Source organism: Siniperca chuatsi, linkage group LG18 (assembly GCF_020085105.1).
Source record: "Siniperca chuatsi isolate FFG_IHB_CAS linkage group LG18, ASM2008510v1, whole genome shotgun sequence".
NCBI lineage: Eukaryota > Metazoa > Chordata > Actinopteri > Centrarchiformes > Sinipercidae > Siniperca > Siniperca chuatsi.
This window is the reverse complement of record NC_058059.1, coordinates 5964666-5987487: the sequence shown is the minus strand read 5'-3', so window position 1 is coordinate 5987487 and position 22822 is coordinate 5964666. Positions and strand designations below refer to the sequence as shown.

Genomic DNA, 22822 nt, shown 5'->3' with positions numbered 1-22822 from the left:
TCCTGCAATGGTCACAGTATGTCACCACCTCAGAGTTAAACCATCAAATTTAATACGATCAACTCAATTTTTTGCATTAGGTTCATTTTTGAGGTTGTGTAAATTATCACCTTGCTTCAAGCTTTTAAAGACATATCACTGAACATTTGATTATATTCACACACCCACATTGTGAAACGTGATATGTATGTAAAATCAAATGCAACACTAAAATCTAAGGCTGGAATCTGATTTACCCTGGTCAGGTGACCTGAGCCTCAGCCACTGTCTGAACTGATAAACGATAGGAGAGGCCTCTCTGAGACAGGAAGACTTGAGAGATGTGGTACTCAACAGCCGAGTTTCTACCTCTTTCCTTGCATGTTAATATTGTGTAGCTTCAGCAGGAGAAATGCTTCACAAAATTTGAGCAAATACAAGACAAAGGCCCATAATAATGTAAACAAACAATTTATTGGAACAATGTACAGATTCAAGCAATGGTAACCAGTCACATCCACTATATCATCTTACAAATATTACAAAATTACTACAGTACAATATAGATTCTTTGCATGATCCAAAATATTTGGTGGCCCCAAAAGTATTACTTTTTTTTAAATTATCAGCTTATTTAAAAAAAAAAAAAAAAAATCAAACCATGTCTATCAAAATGATGTTTTTGCTTTTACTAGCAAAAAAGATGAAGGCAGATAGTCTAATCAAGTTTGAAGGCTAAATGAGAGTACAGGAGTTTTTTTGACTAGACATTCCTAAATATTGGTGGGTGCTTTATAAAATACAAATTTTTAATAAAGCTTCATACAAAGTCAAATGTATATTTGCAAACATTATGTTGGTAACAATGTTTGTAAATTATCAACCTATTTCTTTGCTTTTAAATGAGGTGTTACCTGTTTCTTTAGATAGTACAGTACACTGTATATCTATTGCAAAACACCAACAAAACGTCAAAGTATTTGCTCTCAAGGCATTTCTTACACATTACACTAAATATTTACCGTAGTCTGATAACAATCACTTTTGACAAAAAGTACATTAAGTGTGTGCAAGTTACCATTTTATTCTTCTCCCTGCCTTGCAATTGTAATCACAATAGACAGCTAGCAGTGTTGCACACATAACATTAATGTCAATTAACACCCATGGTTATCCATGTTTAATATGAAGGGTGAGAGTTTTACTAATCTTTAGTTGTTGAGAGGATATGCATGAAGGCATACACAGTGGGGAAATGATAACAAATGATAACAAATAACACTGAACACAGACAACCTGAGGTTAACACATAGAAAACACATATTCAAGTAGTGAAACACAACTACAATGTATAGCAGCAGTCAAGTCAGAAATACAGCACAGTAATGGTGGGGATTGTTTCACATGTGTTTTATAGACCTACACTCTTTCAATGAAAGAATAACAGGACTGTATACACACCCCATCAAGCTATGATTACTCCATTTTTTGCATGCCGAAACAGCTGGAATGTGACAGACAAAATCACTTCAAAAAACAAAATGATGTGGCACATACAAGTCTTTGCCTCTGTATTCCATGATGCATTATATTCGGTATTCACTGTATTAATGTTAAATCTAATAGATCAGTTACATATTTCATATTGTGAAAGTTTATCTAAGACACTAAACGACTTTCACAATCTAATAACCCCATTGCATCAAGATACTTATTGCATTAGGTAAATACATTTTAGCAGCAATACTTAATTAATGATCTGTGTTAACACTAAGGTCATATTCTGAAGGGTTTGGCTATATCATTAATTTCAAGCACTTGCAATTAAAATTTTAAGTGCATGTCATGTGCATCGCAAAGGATTTAAAATACTGCAGTTATTACTCTGGCCAGCAGAGGGAAAATGACTGGCTGGGCTTAAAAAATAATAAAATAAATAAAAATCTTCCCATCTCTCCAACCCATCATGGAATACAATCAGGCTATCTGTAACTTAAACACTTACACACTTTATAAAATAGAACAGCGCAAAACAACCAGAGACAATAACATTGTTGTAGTTTCACAGTATTTAAAAACTATACATCCAGCTATGGGGTAAAAGTTTAGGGAGAGCACTCCAGCAAGAAAATGTGAAGTTATAAAAGTCCCAGTGTTGCAATACATAAATGGTTACTATGTACGTTTTAAACCTTTAATTGAAGCCCCACCCACCTCCCATAATCCCCTTCCCACTATATGTTGGGGTGTGAGGGGCCACCAACATGCAAGAGATGAAAGCATCCAAGTACCCCACAAAACACAACCACCCAAAACATTATACAGTCATCCTCAATATCATGCTTTTAGCACAAGAAGCCAAACGCCCAAGAAAAAAAACTTCAGTACATTGAGAAATAAACCTATTTAACATTCATTCAATGGACTGCATGATTCTGACAGCCAACGTCACAGAAATCACTAAGACAGGATTTGTGTCATTGTGGTGTCTCCTACCTGCCTCTCCTTCATTTTTCCTTCATGAGGCTCAGACAATATAAAGGATTGTAAGCATCTAAATCTTTGCTATGCTTGCTGATGAATGTTCATGTCACATTCACACCACAAGACCAAACTGGGAGATTCACTCCAACATTACATCACAGCCAAGATTTTACACATTTCCTAAATTCAGTGTGTAAACCCAGTCATGCTACATTACGGCTGATTGCCGTAATTCTCTGGTAGAGGAAACAAAACAAAAGTACTGTAAATAGATAAATTACAAGGTCAAAGAAGAACCTTATCACAGGGCAATGACAGCTGTCAAACGCAACACACATCACTAATGTTTCACAGCTTCTCACAATGATACAAGCATGCTACCTATTCCCAGAAAAGCTGCTTTTAAAAGAAAATCTTGTGCTCTCCAGTGACGTAATTAACACCATTTGCCCTGCTAACCAATAGGAACACTGAACAAATCTGATAACTATATAGGTGATAACATATTCTTGGTGATATGCAGCATTATAAAATAAAATTTTCCAGAGTCGGATCCAATATGATGCATTCTTAGCATCCGCTGCAATTCCTTAGTTTTAAGCTATCCTTAATTTAGAGAAAATAACTCTTGATGAACCTTCAACTTCACTCAACTTTTTTTAGAACAGTCTTCTACTCTACTGGTAGAATTCAGTTGTGTTGAGAACTACCACATGCCATTTACCTGGCTGACATGATTATAAATGCGCATCTGCTCTTAAGACCATTTTCTGCACAAACCTGTGCAAACTCCTCATCTAACCAAAACTAAAGAGCAAATGCTTCACAGAGTTTTGCAGAGCTTTCTCCATGTTTGCTTACACTTCTTTTCGGTAGTTCAGGTAACAGAAAACAAAGATGTTTGGGGAATAAATGGAGAGAAAAAGGTGATACATTTCATTATTTCTGATTGAGATGTGATTAGATGAATTTTCCTCCCATGATAAGGTTGTTCTGCCAGTCCCTTTCCCCCCTTGCCTGTGCATGGGGGCAGTGAGCACTGCAGCTACCACCTCCCTCCCACCCCGTCCATCAGGTTGGGAAGGGGTCTGCACCCCTTCCCTCCCCTCAGCAGGCAGACCCTTCCCCCCTAGTAAAGGGTAACATGTTCCCTGGGTAAAAGAGGTTCCCTATATTGTCTCCCATAGTGAATGACCTGTGCAGAGAAAGAGAGGCCTCATTAGAATGCAACACAATCCTACAAGAACATTTATTTTATATCAAATACTGAAATCAGCATGTTTTTCAATTTATTTTCTACAATAGCAAATTCTATCGGAGAGGAAACTGACCCCAGTAATGAGGCACACTGCTGTGGTAACAGTTACACCCCGTAAAAGGTTGCCAGCCGTTCCTTTAGTGGCATGGGGAACTGATCGGAGAAGCGCCTCCAGTTGTCCTCTCCCACCTGGTTCTTAAACCCGTGAAGGATCTGAAATGAAACATAAAGGAGAATTTCATACCAAGTTATAACAGAACGCTGCCTTTCAAAATAGATATGGTGCATGACAGGGTTATTATCAGTGTGTCAACTGTAGACACTGCCATTCCTCCATTTGGCCACTGGGGGACAGACAGGGTGACTGAGTGAGTGAATGAACATAGATGCATGAGTGAGTCTTCTTCTCAAATCATGAGGTCATAGTTCAAGTTTTAACAATCATTTTATTTTGCTGAAATGTTACTCAATTAGTTCAGCCACTGTGATTTAATCCAGTATATTTTAGCAATTTGTGTTTAATAAACACAGAGCAATTTTCAGCTTTTACCTTGCCGAACATGTCTCTGAGATCATCCTTTGGATTTACCCAGGAGGCCACTGCGTCACAGAAGAATATAAAATCCTGTTCCAGAGAAGAGAGTTGAGGCAACATTTCAACTTGCAGAGCAAGTGACAACATAATGACCACGCTACCATTGAATTGCTGGACCTCACCTGCACTACACCTCCCGGATTTACACTGATCATAGTGCAAATTCCTCTGAATGCAGAGTCTTTTTCCTCATTGTCTCTTATATTTCGTAGAGAGGTGCACCTGACAACAGGGACGACCAAATTTAACACCAGACATATCAAAAAGAGTACTCAAGTAACAATTTTAGAAACTTGTATAAATCTACTAACAACTGCCACTATGAATGACTATTGCAAATACCTATATGAATCAATATACTAACATTATATTTGTGAGAAATACACAAATATATTTCCATCCTTAATACAAATGTCATGTTTAGGTGTTTTCTTATCATCATCAATACTAGTCTTCCTTATTAGTAAAAACATATTAGACTCTATGCATACATCCATGTGAGGAGAAAATTGTGTCTATCATGACCTAAGAGATAACCACAAGTCAAGCATGCACACAAAACAGATTTAAATAAAACAAAACAAACATTTTTACTTTTAACAAAACTACTTTGAGCTCTTACAACTTCACTTTTGTCTATGAGTAGTGTGTTCAGCAAAACCTCATCTATAGCACCTTGAAGATAACATTACTTTTTGAAAGATTAACTAGAGAAGGTTTGGGGTCATTTTGGGACAGGCACATGCAGCTGGGTGACTACTAAACGAGAAAGGGATTTAGGAATGCTTTTTTGCAGCAAAGACTGCATCCTTTCTCTGTTGTTGAACCAGCAGGCATGTGACAAATCTGATCCCATGCATCTTTTAGGTTAGCGACAATTAACAATGACAAAAAACTAGAAATTAAACAAATTAATGTATAATACATGAAGGTGCTACTGAGGCAAAAACAAAATCACAAGTAGGACCTAAAAGAGGACAGGGTTAGTCACATGGTTGGCAATGATTACAAACTGATAAGAAATAAAAAACAACTGAAAAGACTTCTTTTGAGAAGGAAAGTGAGGAGAGGAGAGCAGGGGAGAAAAGGGAGCAACAGGAGACAGACGAGAAGATAGGAAGAAAGCAGAGAGAAGATGAATTAAATAAAAGATTGAATAATACACACCAGGGTCTTATAAACTGCTGTAGCATGGGTGCCACCTCTTGAGGACAAACGTAACCAAGACGACCAATTGTTATTGCTAAGGTAACGCAATCACGGTTACACACCACCAAACGCCAACCAAGACATGAGCAATGAGGAGGGGAGGAGAAAAATAAAGAAAAAACAAACAACTCAGAGACATAAATCAACAGAATCTGTGTATGATAATAAATAGAAAATTTCACTAGCGTTGAATATTACTGCCCCTTCAGTCGTGGGGAGGAATGTAAAATATGACACTCTTAAAAAAAACATACAACACGTTTAAGGGAGAACACATTGACAACTTTGACAGGACATTCATAGAAAAAGGCAAACAATGGCATCTGCTTTCAGAAATCATATGGATCGAACAACTATTCAAATCTATTATGAAACTGATTGAAATTCATTAGCTAGATTTAAAATCTAGATCTTAACGTGAAGTCACAGGCTAGCTAAGGTGTAGCATGTGTATGTGACTGGCCTAAACAAGAGCAGTTCACTTGGGCTTTCAGAGATTTCTCCCTTAAACTCACAAATGTTAATTTTCCATAAGAAAAAAAATGTTTTGTTTTTAAAAAAAAAAAAATAATTAAAAAAAAAAGAAAAAGAAATGACAGATTACTCCAAGCCAACTACATGGAGGGAGACTAGTATCCAGCACAGCAGGTTCTTATGAGGCAGAGAGGAGGGAGGACCTAAGTTTAAGAGACACAAAACTATGCAACATTCTCATTAACAAACAGGCATTTATGAACAGTCCAATGACACATGCAGAAAGCAGATGGTATGCTCATTAGAATAAAGTTCAGTGCAGGATAAGCTGATCAGAGACAAACTGAAAAGTGCTGCCATGCACTGTCCAAGAATTTACTGCCACACCCATCTTTTAACTGGCTGTGGTATTACATGGCAGTCTATTTAAATTTAGTTCCAGCGATAAACTGGTTCTCTTGGAGATCTCTATGACAGACCTAAGATTTACACATGGCCAAAACATCAGATTTTGGTAATTCATTTTGTATTTAGCTCACTGTCATGTTTTCAATTAATACATTGAAAACATGCAACAAATGGTGAAAAAGATCACTGGTAAGTTGCAAACGTTAATAAATTCTTATGAAACTCGACTGCCATGACACAGTTATAATTATCATGTATCCTGCATCAAACATTGGCCATTCTTAACAACATTTAACATCTATTGGCAGATATGCATCCACATTTAAAGAACAGTAAATAAAAGCAACAAATAAACTGACAGCAAACAAACAGGAACACATCTACAGAGTCCCTAGATTTTCTTTAATTTAGGCAGGTTACACTTCACTCTTGCATACATCTTTTTGATGATATGGTCTCATTGACTCATCAAATGCTAATTTCCAATTCAATTAGTAAAAAGAAGAGCAGAGTGTGACCTTTTAAAAAAAAAAAGCTCTAGGCTAGGTGCCCTACATTTAGTCAGTTTAGGTGTTCTCTCAATCATTTATGAGTAGTTATTGTTATAGTAAGTGTCTGTCTTAAGTCTTATGGTCACAGTTAACTATGTGAGGCTGTGAACTCACCTATCTATCTCACACACTGTCTGTGCTTTACATTTTGTTCTTCGGTATTCTACTTCACCTGATGGTGCACAGTCAGTCCACATTAGTTAATTCCAAGACTGGGCACTTACATGGCTCGCTCGATTCAAGACTGTCAAGAATTTCACACCAGGGCTCGCCCAGGGTTTTGTCTTCTTTTATCTACATTTACAGGCCACGCTGCCAGGTTGCAAATCAATAGCTGAAATATTTAGCATTCTTTGGTGAAACCAGCGAAACCTGTAAGGCTCATGGCTTGGGAAGGGTTTTTGAATAGAGATTCAAGTTCAGGGCAGGCACCCTAATGAGTGTGGTGAATCCTGGCTGAATGGACCTGTGTGTGAGCACCTCCCTGTGTGTGGCGAGCTGGCTGGCTGGCTCAGCACTGCCACCGAGTGGTACCTGTGTTCTCCAGTAGAGTCTTTGGAGTATTGGGCCTGTTAATGATCTCCACCAGCTGGTGCAGCACCATGGCAATGTATGGCTGCATTTCAGGCCCTAAGGGTGTAGGAACAATAAGTGACGATGGAAAGAAATCTGTTGTCTGTTTACTCTGGTGACTGTAATTTTTAACAAAATATACAGTGTAAATGATAACATATTATATTTGTGGAAAGTGAAGCACTCACCCATTTGTATAGATATCTCTCCAATTGCCCATGTGGCATTGTTGCACACTGATATTAATTCTGGGTTTAAATTAGTACCCAGTATGGGCATAAAATCAGCTGGAAAAAGGAAAGCAAGTCAACTTAGCAACTGACTAACAACTTATTGCCAAAAAGTGTTTTAGAGTTAAGTGTACAGAACATACCAATGCATGGTTTGACATGTTGGAAACAAGCCTTGGTTAGATCCCCGAGCAGAGCAAAAGAACTCTGACGCACTTCTGGCATTTTGTCCTTAACAGTTGGAGAGAAAAACAAAGGTGAACAATGCAAGTGACTTTATCAGTTTATCAGATAAGTGGCATTTTTGACAGCTCTTCACCTGCATGCACTGGTACATTAGAGTGAGGATGTTGCTACGAGCAACCAGCTGCTCAATGGTGCCTCCCAAACCCTCCGCCAGTCCACTAAGAAGATCCAAAGCCACGATCATGAAGTCTTTGTCAGGGGCCTCATACTGGTCTGGTTGTGACTGATGAAGCTAGAAGAGTGAAGGATGGTAGAAAAGAGGATAGGAGTTGAATTAAAACCTGAGTTATGAAGTAAAGTTCTGTAGTTATGAAGTCAGCTCTCTATCCTGAACCTACATTTCCCATCCACAAGGTGTAGTTTACCTGTACACCTGTACGTTAAACCTGCATTAATTGATTTTTTGGCCACTTGGGGGCAGTGCAACAAGCTATAAACAAAACATTGATATTTTAGAACCTTATAAAGTTGAAATGGCGAACGTGTTAGCAAACCATTAGCTAGACGCACCATTAGCATTTATTTGGAGTCGTTTTGTGCCCACTTGTCCAATATCTAATCTCCTTTTAGCTTTGTTTTGGTTTCCGCCAATTCCTGAGGGAAATATCTGGTACTGGGCAGGTAGCGTACAAAGGGTTACTACAAACATATTGATGAAAGTAGCTTTAAGTTTAGCCTGGCTGTACAGGAGGTCCAGCAGCTCAAATGAACTCCTTTTGTATATAAAAAAAAATATAGTAAAAAGTGTAGTGAGAGTGTATATATATATATATATATATATATATATATATATATATATATATATATATATATATATATATATATATATATATATATATATATATATATATATATATATATATATACACACACACACACACACACACACACACACACACACACACACACTACACTTTTACTATTTCTTTTTATATACAACACACACATTTGAGGGTCCTATACACTCACCATGGCCTGAGCAAGCGTCTTCTGGACCAGGTTCACACAGCGTTGGTACACAGGCTCACAGTAGGGCAGGAAGCCACTCTGCAGGGCAGTGGCTACAGACGACAGACACTGAGGAAGGCAGGCAGGGGATAGATACAGTCAGTGGTCTGTCTGTACAATGTTATCATCATAGAACTCGGACTGATATAACACAAATGACTCACTGTCAACTCAACGATTTGCACAGGCAGCAACTGCACATCAGAAACTCACTTCTAATAAAGGGAAGAGATCTTTGTCTTCATCTTTCAGCTGGTTCCATTTCTGGATCAGTGGAGGCATCAACATCTGGATGTATTCCTAACAAATAACACAGATTAAATTAAGTCTTTACACAGACACAGTATGCAACTAATGAATGAGTATGATAATTACAGATAGAGATTTGTGGATGCTTGTTTACCTTCTGGGCATGATGTCTACAACTATAACATCAGAAAGTACACTTAACCACAACTAGCACTACAAAAATGAAATGAGGAAGAAGGTGTAATCGTATGTGCTAATTTTATATCCACAAGCAAACGTGAAGTGAAATGGAGTCCATATCTCTGATCTGCATACCGGTTTATTGAGATGGTGCCCCACTGAATCTGCAAGTGTTCCTATGGCATCATAAAGAATGAGCAGATTTTTGTGCTGGTACTTGCTGAAAGCGAACACCAGTGTGTCCAGGATGAATGCCAAGTAGGGCACCAGCTCTGTACAAGCCTCCTCCTCCAAAGTTGCAAAGGCACTGATTGATAGAGATTAAAAAAGGGAGAGGGAAGAAAACATCATACAACAAGCAATATGTGACTATAACCTCTCAAAAACATTAAGAAATCTGGATGCATTTCAACACCCGAAGGAAAAATTTGAGGGTAGCAACAATCCAAATGCAGCACAGGGTTCCTAATGTGCTGTAAAATGACATGGCTTTATCAGTACTTCTTGCTCACCTGCAAGCAGCCTCCTGCACACGCTTGTTGCTATCCAGAATACGCTTGAGCAGTTCTGTCATTAGAGGCTTCAGGTAAGTATCTGGGGGCTGGCTGACAACCCAGTGGGCATAGCGACTCAGTGTCCAGCAGGTGATGGAACGCACCAGGGCCTTCTTGTCAGACAAACACTGGACGAGATGGGGAATGAGCTCAGGCAGGTATGGGATCATGCCCTGCATACAGCCTGGAGACAGGGATAAGACCAGTGTCAGCAAGCATTTCCAATGATTCGATATTCTGGGGGAGACCTTACTCCCCATGTTTTGTCCCCACTTCTTTTTCTTTCCCTTCTTACCTTCAGCTATAGCCCCCAGCACTAGGATGCCAGACTCTTTAACTACCCACTCTGGATGGAAGAGCAGCTCTTTGAGTAGGGGCAGTATGTGCAGCAACAGATCATCCCTGAACACGTTGGCCAACACGTCCAATGCTGCAGCTGAACACTTACCTAATGTTTGGAGAAAAGTAGAGAGACACAGACAAAAACATAGAGGTGTGCAGACAAACATACAAATCATACAGACATAGGTACAGTACACACAAACACAAGACAAGTAATCAGTACACTGCATGGTTCCTTGTTCTTAGTAAAGAGAACAAGAGATGATAAAAAGGGACAATTTATAATGATAACGAGGTAAACGTTGGAGGGATATCTAGACAGCTCCATTTACACAGGCACTGAACTCACGCAGGTTCCAATCAGAGATAGTATCATCGTCATCATCCAGTTCATCATCATCATCTTCGTCTTCCTCAATCCCATCACCCTCATGCTGCTGGGCAACTGTGCGGGAGCGATGGAAGCGTGGTCTGATGTCTTGCTCGTTGTCTGGAATAGCCTCGTCTTCCTCAATGTCCCCCTGATGACGAATGTACAGGATGAAAGAAACTCATGTATGTTGCAACTAAATTATTTTTAACAAACAAAAATCAAAAGCAAAATCATAATCGCCATGAAAGTTATACCAACATATACAAAAGTGATAAAATGAAAACTAAAACTCACATGGATTTGTACACCACACAGTCACACAAACCACTTAATTGAACTGCATGTCATCCTGAGTCATGGGGCAATTCATCGTCTTACCTACAGGTACAAATATTAGGCTATATAAACTGACCTTGAGCAGGATAATGTCAATCTCAGAGTACTTCATCCCGTTGACAAGCACTGGAGTGAGCCTGGAGAAGAAGCCAGAGGAAAAATGATGAGAACAAAGGGCAAGGATAGGTCGAAGCCCACAAGCAATCACTCACAAGTGATTCCTGCTGTGGGATCAGTTTTACGTGACAGTGTGGTGACAGATGTTACAGCCGAGGTCAACGGCCAGGGTTCTTAATCAGCCGTCCTGAGGTGAGGAAGAAGAATATCATCCTAGTACAAGGTCTTCACTAACTTACTGCCAAGGTTGCTACTGTATGAATCAACAGCTTTCAATTTTAATACTGGAGTGTCAGTCTGTGTATTGTATGCACATTTGTGTGTGTGTGTATTCTTACTGGGAGAGGTGTCCACACAGCACTTCCTTACACACCGGCTGCTCCGCCAGAGTAAGCCAGAACTCACAGGCCTCCAAGGCAACATTTTCATCTTGGTCCTGAGTCCTCTGTAGCATGTACTGAAATGAAATTAAGTAATTAAGTAAAAATTAATTTAATCTTATATACTTTTTATTTACAAAATTATTTCAGTCTAAAAAGAACCAATGCAAGCACATCTGCAGCTTAAGATACAAGTACGTCTGTCCACAGGGCGTCACCACGAGTATTATTAAAGAATGACAGCGACGTTACTATATTTGTTATTTTCAGCAAACTTTGATCAAACTGTTGGGAACTCTTTTCAGCTGCAGATTTGGCGTGCAAGCACTGTAGTGTTTATGGGATTGACTCAAATTAAACTACAGTGCCCATGTTTATCATAATAACATAGGAACATGACATCTAGTGCAAACGTGTGGCTCACTGATGTGTTTTAATAGTTTCGGAACAACAATGGAGGTCTGTTGCACAGAGGAATAAGCTGTATCAGGCTTCAGTTAGACAGACAACACTTGTTAGTAGGATCAATCCTATATGTTTTGTATCTGTATTTTGGTATGTTTTTTGTGATGTTCTCTGTTCCCATCTGTACTTTTATATGAAACCTTTTTTAAACATTTGCTGCCCATCTTGACCAGGACTCCCTGGCAGAAGAGCTATTGTATCTCAATGGGACCTTTATGGTTAAATAAAGGACAAATACATAAATAAAATAAAATTCTTTTTAATTGTTGACAATAAAAATCGAAAGTTTGAAATATTGTATATGAATATAGAACATCACCAGACTTATATAAATACAAATACATATATTCATTCTTCATCTTCACCAGTATTTAACTGAGCCTCTTTTGCTCTCACTTTCTCAGCCTATAAACCCACAAACTCACTGACCTCTATGATGTTATGCATATGTGGCAGGAGACGGTCCAGGCGAACTTCCAGTAGCATGACTAGAGCTCTGCACACATTCTTCCTCACTTCTGGTTCCTCGTCTGTCGCCAGTGCAAACAGGTTCTACAGAGGATAGAAAGACACCAGGGTCAAATGTCTTCTTTGCGCAGTGTGAAACAACAACAACAACAACAACTACTACTACTAACAGTAATTTGTAATAATTATATAGCATGTAAAATGCAAAGTGTTTAGACACGTACACACAAAAAGATAACAAAGTACAGTCAGACTCACCTCAATGAAAGGGTCGATGTGCAGCATAAGAGCCTGAGTCCTGCTGATGATGAACTGATTGACACAGGCAATGGCATGAGACCTGCAACACAATAAGCACCACACAAACATGTTTTTCTCACATGTTGCACGCTATGAATGATGCCCTTGTCGTCTTCTTTGCTCCATCTCCCCATTTAACCTCCAAATATGAGGAACTCTTTTGTTCTGTCAACAGGCCTGTACAGACAAAAGACTGAGACTTCAACTGTACAATTATATAGACCTTTAGTCTGTCTTGTAAATATACTGTATGTGTGCGTATAAATGTGTTTGCTGCATAAAACATACTCATTAGTAGATTATTAATTTTTGAGTTAAGATATGCTCCAAATAGAAATTCTCTACATCACAGAAAAGGGGAAGGCGCGGCTAACATTTAAATGGCTTACTTTTCCACTTAAGATTTAACTGATTTAACATAATTTTAAGCAAAAAATACAATAAATATTGGGACAGTAATTTATATCATTAGAAAGCAGCAGTCACAAAAATCTGTACAATAAACTAATGACCATGTATCAGTATGTAAGTATAGTGAACGGAATTCATGAACATTTGCAATGCCATAGATCTTCCAAACCAATGATGTAGCAGTAACAGATTTACTCAGTGGAAATGAATTAACCTAGATGGAGAGAAAGAAGTTTGATGTAGGCATGATTGACAGTTAACTTTATAGTCAATATAAATGGTAAGTATATTAAGTAAACTTGATACCTAATCTTAGGACTGCTATGCTTGAAAAACTGCAAAAACTTTGGGATCATGATGTTCAGAGGACGATCCAGCATGTCACTGTCCAGGATCTCAGCCGAGTCCTCACAGATCTTCTGCAGGGCTCCAAACGCTCCCTGACGCACAAAATAAAAAGGAAAAAACAACAGAGAATGTGATGAAAATTCCACTGTAATTCTACCAGGCAGTTAGGCAGGTTATACCCCAAACTACTGGGATACTGTGGCCACCCAACCTCAAGAAAGGTTAGACTGCAGCTATAGAAGAGGGCCTGTGGAGGTGGAATGGATTTAGGTTTCTGTTTAGCTTCTTTAATTTTTTTGACATCACATTTTTTACAATACATTTTTAACATATTGTTATTTGTTCATATTTTATTGGCTCTGCAGTGAACAAATAAAATATCATATGTGTTTACATAAGGATAGGTAGTGTGAGTTTGCACTCCATCCATGATCTTCAATGGGATTCATCCACTTCTGCTCTAATAACCTTCAAAACAGTTGGCAAGCAGTTACACTTATCCACCCACCCACACACCCACCCACACACACACACACACACACACACACACACACACACACACACACACTCTTTCGCATCGCTCTCTTAATACTAGGTGCTTGACTGATGGTTAGTATGCATGTTCACAATATGCTGCAGACTTCAGTGTCTCTCACAAAAATGCAGTCTGAAAACAGCACAGCACTTACACTGATGCTGTCTGAAATGTGTTTCCATGGAAACCGTTCCCATGTCGGCATTCCTTTGAGATGACAGATACAGAATGGTCTCAAAAAATATGGAGGAGCAAAAGGAATGAAATAAGATGAGGAAGGTGAGACTGTGTCAAGGTCACAAACAGAAGGAGGCAACAACTGAGATGAATAAAGTTATTTCCCTCATTAGTATACAGATGACTCAATTTCGGGGGTGACATAAAAATTACTATGCATTGAAACAGACAAAAAAAAAGATGATATGTATGAGACTTGCTGGTGTTGAGGTTTTGAAATGGAAGTACCAGATTTAGACATGATGTAGCTGAATAACACAAGATTTAATACACTCATGAATGAACACGAATAATGCCAGATTAAGCTGATTGAGCAATTGTTGTTGAAAAGTGTATGTTTGATAATTGTGGAAATTGAGGAGAAATGATTAAGCGTTTAGCCAATCAACAGAAAATTCATCAGAAGCTATTTTGATCGTTGATTAATCAAGTCATTTTTCAAGAAAAAATGCCAAATTATTGCTTGTGCCAGCTTCTAAAATGTGAAGATTTGCTGCTTTTCTCTATTTTATATCACTGTATACTGAACATACACTGACATTTTAGAGACACATCGAGAAAAATAATCAGCAAATTAATCAATAAAATTAGTTGCTGCCCCCTGTAGTAGTAAAAAGTTATGTAGCAGCCCTAAATTTTCCAATCAATACAAAAAATACAGTCTTTCATAGCAAGCAGAATGCTATAATAAGTTATATTATAAGAGTAAGGCTTAGTTAATATATTTTCAAATTAATGAATGAATCACACAGCATCAGATTTGGGCTTTGGAAACGCTACACTGAAATGTAGCTCCATTATAACTTAGCCCGTGTGAAAATGTATGGAGTAGGACACAAGAGCGCTCCCACTGCAGTGTGCCCGTGTGTCAACAGAGAAGGGCAAAGAAATGGGAGTGGCCTTCAAGCATTCCAGTGACGCTGACGCGTCTGAAGTGTAATCCTCCCTTCAAGTCCTACTATGGAAGGTCATTAAACGTGAGAATGTAAGTCATGCAGATGAAAGCGAGCCCAGGAAAAAACGAGATCTGTATTTAGTCAACTAAACAGCTCCTTCAGACTCCTGCTCTGGAAATTTGAATAATGTTACGGTACAAATGAGCACTGAGATGACAAAGCATTTTCATACATGATCGTTTGCCCTCAACTTGAACCTCACAACACCATCACACCCACTTTCCAACTGCCATTTATCAAAACAGTAAAGCTGCTCTCAGGCAAAACCTATATAAAGCCATCTACCAACATTACACTTGGCATCCAACACACCTGTTCATGTCTTTTTATAGAGCATGTAGAGAGGGGTACATTGTGGTTGCACAGGGGGCTCTTCCTACAACTGCTGCTCTTAAACCACAAACAAGACAGAACCTATGGTACAGCTGCAACTCCTGATGTTTACCAACTGGTTCTATATTATAGACATGCATGTACTTTGTTGTGTATCTTGAAAACGATTTTAAAAAAGGTTATATAAAGAAGACAATGAAATATATCCAACTTAAGATAACACATTACTGAAAGTTAACAGCTACACACCCCAATTATACCATGTATCTAACCCTCTCTTTCCGTCCAACATCAGCAGACATCAGTAGAAATTAGCTCAGCGTGGGACTGTGTGCACTCAGAGTGAGGATAATTCAGTTACAGAATGGTGAGGATCATCTTGCAGAGATATACTGTAAACGCACAACATAGAGGACATGCAGACTGATCAGATGGTCCGAGGCCAACATGTATTCACACGTGTTTGCCATTGGATTAGATTACAAAGTGTATATAGCTCCAAAACCAGTCACTGGCAGCCACCACAAATATTCCCAAAATAGATATCAAAGTGCAGGTGGCAGTAATGGTGTGGGTTATTTAGGGTTCTCTATGACAAGAGTCAACACCTTCAAAAATTTGTTTGCCACGACATGGATAGTTGCTGCCTCTAGTATTTTTACAAGGTCTACTGTAGACAGTATTCATCCTGGTCTATGTACATACTCTGACATTCATTTGAACTTTTCTGAATAAAAACATGTTTAAGCAAGAAACGCAAACTATAACTAATTTTCCACAACAAATGACCAGTTTTCATAACAGCAGGTGAAGCGCACGTGGAAGAGGTTTGTTGTTAATGACGTAGCCGATCGAACGACATCGGCACCAACAGGTGCACTTACAAGCTTTAACAAAACAACAGCATAAGTAGGCCTACATTAAACAGGAGACTGTGTTTCTCTGCATCATCATCATCATTACTGCTGTTAACATGGCTGGGAAAATTCACTACATCCAGTTTAACAATTCTAAAAAGTATACAGTCACACAGGTGTCTCTGTCAGGCTGTAAAAGTATTAAAAATACTTAATAGAAACAGCATGAAAACATCTATGGCAGTGCAAAATACCTTTGCTCGCCTACCACCATGACACTGGACATAAACATGCCGATGACTAGCCAAAAATACTGAAAGCTTTTAAATATATATTTTTCACCTTTTACCATGAGATTAGAAGACACTGTTCATCCAGCACCAACTTAACCATCTTCAACATCAGATGCTAAGAAGCTTTCCAGCCTCCAAGCTGCTTTTCAAAATCATAGTGAGTCTTCTGAGTAGTTGCTACATTTGGTCGTTGTTCAGTGTTAAGCCTTGTACACATACATTTCAAGATCCTCTGCAGTAAATAGCTGACCTTAATCTCGGCTTCTGAATCAGCTTTATAAGAGAGGTCCCACTTCTCCGGTATTAAAAAGGAGAGCCACTTTTCTGTCACACCTCTTTTTTACAATTTCAGATAGTACAGCTCGGTGAAAATCAAATGAACATTCCTGCTCCGAGGGGGTGATGAGTAATCCTGCCAGGATACATTTCAAATGCCCTTCAACACAGCTGAATTTCGCATATCAGTATAACATGCTACTTAATTTGTGTGTGTTCTGTATATACCTTCCCTATAGGCTGATGTCACAGGCACATGCAGCTGACAGCATATTAACAACCAGGGAGTATGGGTGTGGCACCACTACACAGAGCAGAACAGCCACTACAAGCTCTGGTATTGAAATTTTAGTGGTCGCTGTAATGGAACATTTATCCACCATTTCAATGTAGTAACTGGCGAAGTGCTGATATCACTGATGACATCAAGCACTTCTACTCGATGCAATCAAGAACTGATGACATCTAGTATTATACTGCAGAGCAATCACAGAGATTTTTTTTTTTTTTAAATACAAAGAATTGGATAATGATGGGCTACAGATTAAAAAAACAACTTGCAATATGAGACAGTACAACATTATGTTCTTTTTGCTGATATGCACTTAAAAGCTATTCTAGGTGATGATGTGCACAAGTCAGAAAATGGGGTCATAATGGTTTTCTGGTAAAGGATAGAAAGAGAATAAATGATTCCATGCTGAATAATCTGTAGTTGCGGCTGCCTCTCCAGCTGTGAGACTGCCTTTAGCTCATCTGGCCAGCAGGATGCTATCCAGATGCTGCTTTATAGCTGACCCAGCTCTCTTCCCTTTCCACAATAAATAAATAAACAAATAAACAGACATGCAGCACTGTGTGCCCAGGCATGCTAACTTATAGCACAAGTATGCTATAACATATAATCACAAATGTGCATACACTCTCTCCCTCACACACTCACACAAAGTTTCAACAAAAAGCAAAGACACATTTTGTACTTCTGATGTGCAAAGTAAATCAAGAAGAGAATTTAGTAGAACTAAATGATAATTAAGAAACCAAATTTGTCACCAGCTCCCAATAACACAAAAAGTACATTGCCATCATATCCAAATAAAGCAAAGTGTAATACCTAAAAGATACTGCAGTGTAGATACTGGTTTTGTCAGTCCCTCTTTCATGTTTGGGTCTAATGCTTGCCCATTAAGCTAGTTGGGGGTGCCATCATAGTATGTCAAACATGTTTAATTTTAGGATTTGAATGTGGACAAATCCTGACAGTTAGTGTGAGAGAGTGAGAAAAGCATGAATAATTGAGGCAGCATTTAGTTTTCAATTTTATATCTGAGTTAGTTTTGTCAGAAGATATATTTTATTCAGATTTTCAAATGCCATCTCTGATTCATGCGACAACAACAAAAAGTTACATATATGCAAATGTTTGCTCTCATTTTGTGTTATGACAGAATTGTACATTTTTAGATGCTGCATTTATCAAATGCAGAGATTTCTTTCTCATATTTCCTGCTCTTTGCATGTAAACTTGTAAAAAGATCTTTAAGGTCTATGCCCATAGACAAGCACTAATGTCTGTATGGGGACATCTTTTCTGTCATCATTAGTACAGTCTAAGATACTACCACATACCTGACTGATGAGCAGAAAATCAGATCCCACAATCACATGATCCCACCTACATCTCTGTGTTTATCCTTACTTCGCATGTGTTGTAGTCCTCAGAATCCAACAGCAGACAGAGTTTAGGCAGAAGCTCTGGCCAGTTTTGTAGCTCTCCCTTTGAGGCAATGGTGGTGATGAGGATACCTGTTATGGAAAAGATTTAATAATAGTTACACTGGTGTGACAAAACTACTAAGAGTGCACAAACACTGCTTTCTTAGTGACCAAAACAAAACCAAGAACCTAAGCAAGAATCAAGCAAATGCAGACTTGCTTATAATCCATTTGTAGGGATATGCGCCATACGAATATGCATTTCGTTAGCACTGTCACAAAAAATACAATATATAAAATATAAATACAATATATTTAAATAGCTTTAATTTAGGTTGAATGGCTGTGTGGCTACTAGTTATGCATGTGTAGATACCAGCATGTTTCTGCATTCTTAATCACATGTAAAATGAATGCAGCAATAATAACAAGGAGTAATTGGGAGCAGATTGACAACAACCGTGATTTATCTGTAAATGTGTAGTATTTGATTAAGAGTTGAGACATCAGAGGCTGGCCTTAATCATGCCGATACGTTTTTGGTGTTCTGTGCTAATAAGGCTATTTACACGCACCTTAAGAGGTGCTGTGTTCAATGCCATGCTCTAATAGGGAATGATACGTACAATGAAAAAAGTCATATTCATGTGCTGCAAAAAATTTTATTATATGTAACATATATATCATTAGGAAACTCCATCCCAAAATACATGTACACCATGATATGTAATCAATATTCGATGTTCAATAACAAGCAAAGTTATTTTGCAATTATGAGTAATAATTTATTTCATCGGTATACTCACTTTCCTTAAGTCTGTGTTGTCTATGTATTTTGACATTCCCCAAATAATTGATACAAATCTACATCAAGAGAACTACATGGGACAAATAATGCAAGGTACATCCCAAATAACTGCTTTTAACAATCCTACACAACAGTACTAGGTTGGATATTATTCTTTTGTAGATATGAACAATCGAGTTATGATGAGTGCTCACTTCATGTAGCGTCTTAAAAGCAAGCCATCACATTCAGTGGACCCAGAGGATGCAACTTACCCACGGTGGCCCGGATGAGGGGAGACGAGTCTCCGATGTTTTGGAGGCACTCGCTCTTGATGAAATCAGACACGCCATTAGGGAAGTTCTGATAGTGGGCTTTCACATTATTCTTCAGTATCAGCCCACTCAGGGACCGCGTTGGTTCATCTTGGGGGGGGGGAAGAAAAGACTTCTTAATGAATTATAAAATAACATTTTAGCTGAGGACAAATACACGGGTAGAGTCGAGACAGAGGTTACTGTGTTGTGAGGGTTGGTAACTTGGTCTTTAATTGCTCACAGGATCTTATTGCCTTCACATTATTTTTCATTTAATCCAGCACAGTGCTTTAACTGGGAAAATGCAAAGTGCCGAACTAGATACTGAAATGACTGCAACAAGAACTATTTGTATGAAATACTAATGATTTACACTATATATTTTCCTTATAAATGGGTAACTAACGTCTGGACTTATTCTACTCATTTCTAAATATTTGTGGCTGGTTGCATCTGAACTAAGAGCAGTAGTGCAACAGCATCCTAAAATGTCTTGACACCACTTCACATTTCGGTCATCTACTGTGTAGACAGTAAAGCCAAGAGTTGAGTGGTGCCAGGAATTAGGTTTAAAATTAGAGTGACCCATATTCTGAGTGCCACATCATCTGTGGCAAAGATGCCATCGGGTCACCCGAGTCATGGCCAAACAGACCTGTCACTGAGCATTTACATAAAAGTGACATGTCTGATGTTCACACTGTCCAGTACCATCAGACGATATAGGAACACAGTACAGATACGACAAAAAGACATTCTGAAAAAGACAGACAGAGAGCTTACCTTCTGATTTTAACTTTGTCAAAACAAATATCAAATAGTTGTTAAAGTCTGGATACTGGTTCAGCTGCTCAAGTCTCTGGGAAAAGTGGTTGAGGAAGACAAGGTGCCAACTGTACGTATAGCGTGTTAAAAGGTTGTGAGCACATTAGCACTGCAATCTGTCACATGGTAATAATGGCAAAGACACATTTTTTCACCTGAAGAAATGTAGAAAGAGGCAAAGTTTATGTGGTCAAATGGTGGTGTAATGTAACAGCATGTGTGTGTGTGTGTGTGAGCGGGGAGTGGGTGTATGTTTGTAAGGGGTCATAAATATGTCATATGACATGACTATATACAGTACGTAGCCAGCCAGATGGCGTATTTAGGGTTGTAACAGCCACTCTCTATGAGTTAATGATGAAGTGCATATGAAGCGTTACATAAGCAAATCATTTTGGATCAGCATGCAACCAGATAGAAGAGATACGGGCCAGCAGTATGGGGCAGTGATAATAATTGTTCTCTAATGCAAAAGTATGCAGTGACCTTGCATTTGACAACAGTGCGGAAACTATGAGACAGATTTATAATGCACTTTAAATGCTACATGCCTATAATTACACGTATTATAAATTTATGTTATTCAGATTTCAATTGTAATCTAACATCACTGATTTCTGTAAAAAAAAAAATGTATATCAAATTCTCTCTCTTTTTTTAATTGTCCTGTCATGAACGAATTGTAAATTTTTGGATGCTGGTGCATTTACCATATCATTTCTTTTAGAGAATGATATTATGTTTATAGTGTAAGATGATTTATGCCAATAGGCAGGTACTATTCGGAAGTATGGGGACACTTTTCTATAATTATTAATATAGTCATTAATACATATTCATTACAATACACAGGATTTTAATTCAACTATTGTCTGTTTGCTTTGGAAACATATCATTTCTGACATGCCACACGTAATATACAAGAGTAAAATGAATATCATGTTTAGCTATGAGCTCATTACAAATTAAACTTCACAGCACTTCGCCCAGTGTTGTTAGAAGATTAGGTTGTGGATGATATACAGGAGTGTTGCATGAATTGGCTGTTAGCGAGGCGATTAACTGATGGATCAAGCCTACATGCCATGTTTGCTTGTAGAGTAGCAAAGTGTTCCGTTAACCAGGCATAATACACCAATTTCTAATGTTATAAATGGCCTGACACGACGAATTCAGCACGACACGGCCTGCTTTGGTAGTAGCATGTTGAGCTTATTAGAGACAAAAAAGCACCAAACGGTCAGCACCTGCGTACCTGCTTATAACGTTACCACCTCAGCTAGTATTAGCTATCGCTAGCCTGTTGAGTCTATCTGACATTATCAAGCACTAACAAGCAACAAAACGTGTGTTATTATCCATTTCTGGCCGAGGAAAGGATACTTGTTGGACGGATCTCTGTGTGGACGTATCTGGCGACTGAGACTCTTTCAGCAGCTGTAAAATTTGTTGAAGTCCTTGCTCGTCTGGCTTCCACTCACACTCCATCTTGCTCTGCTGCTGCTGCTGCTGCGGATAAAGAAATAACATTGGCTAACACAGAGGATTTGCCATCAAACGACTAACTAATGCGTAACCCTAAGACACAAGAACACGTTAACGTTACATTATCTGGACACATAAACTAATTTTAGATACAGAGAGGCTTTTACCTGTTTTGACTTAGCCGACGTACTCGAGTACAGCTGACTTTCTGTTGAAATGTGACCTTTCTGTCTGGGTTTTCAGACATGGGCCTGTTAAAGCAGGCACATCCGTTTTCGCAACAAGCTGAAAAAGCTGCGGGCTAGCGTCGCATATATCTGGCTGCCTCATCAGCTGACACACGGCTGTGTGGTCCTAGTGCTAGACGGATTTAGTCAAACATGTTCATAAATTAGCTTATTTTATTTAACACCTAATCCTCCAAAGGGTTTTTGACATATGCGCTTTCTCAACCCCCTTTATGTCAGAGACAAGAGTGGCTGTGAGAGAGAGGTGAAAGGATTGGAAGGTTTTGGAACGCAGACTGAAAATCTTGCATATTTCCGACAGCACCTGAAGGCAGCACGGCTTGCCTGAATGCCCCGTGATGTCACTGTTGCGCTCAACACGGTTGGTTTGTAATTTGGGTAAACGTAAAACAGTGACATCTAGCGGCTGCTATACAGGA

General features: G+C 38.6%; 1 protein-coding gene across 5 annotated transcripts; it reads right to left on the bottom strand.

Annotated features, from left to right (window-relative positions):
• Positions 1 to 434: 434 nt before the first annotated feature.
• On the bottom strand, positions 435 to 22481 carry tnpo1 (transportin 1). 5 transcript variants are annotated; one of them, XM_044175339.1, is made up of 25 exons: positions 22323 to 22481; positions 22054 to 22179; positions 20629 to 20704; positions 19804 to 19953; positions 18725 to 18831; positions 13497 to 13630; positions 12738 to 12819; positions 12441 to 12563; positions 11505 to 11623; positions 11126 to 11186; positions 10690 to 10861; positions 10294 to 10446; positions 9957 to 10182; positions 9580 to 9751; positions 9229 to 9315; positions 8977 to 9084; positions 8081 to 8239; positions 7905 to 7992; positions 7720 to 7818; positions 7493 to 7588; positions 5484 to 5559; positions 4439 to 4538; positions 4272 to 4346; positions 3795 to 3934; positions 435 to 3658 (listed from the first exon to the last, which is right to left on the bottom strand). In XM_044175339.1, the coding sequence occupies exons 2-24, from the start codon at positions 22156 to 22158 to the stop codon at positions 3827 to 3829; spliced, it is 2676 nt and encodes an 891-aa protein (XP_044031274.1). In that variant the 5' UTR covers positions 22159 to 22179; positions 22323 to 22481; the 3' UTR covers positions 435 to 3658; positions 3795 to 3826. The 5 variants fall into 5 exon arrangements, 3 of the variants coding, with proteins under 3 accessions (XP_044031274.1, XP_044031275.1, XP_044031276.1); XM_044175340.1 differs by having other exon boundaries at positions 22054 to 22176; positions 22323 to 22473; XM_044175341.1 differs by having other exon boundaries at positions 22054 to 22183; positions 22324 to 22459.
• Positions 22482 to 22822: the final 341 nt, after the last annotated feature.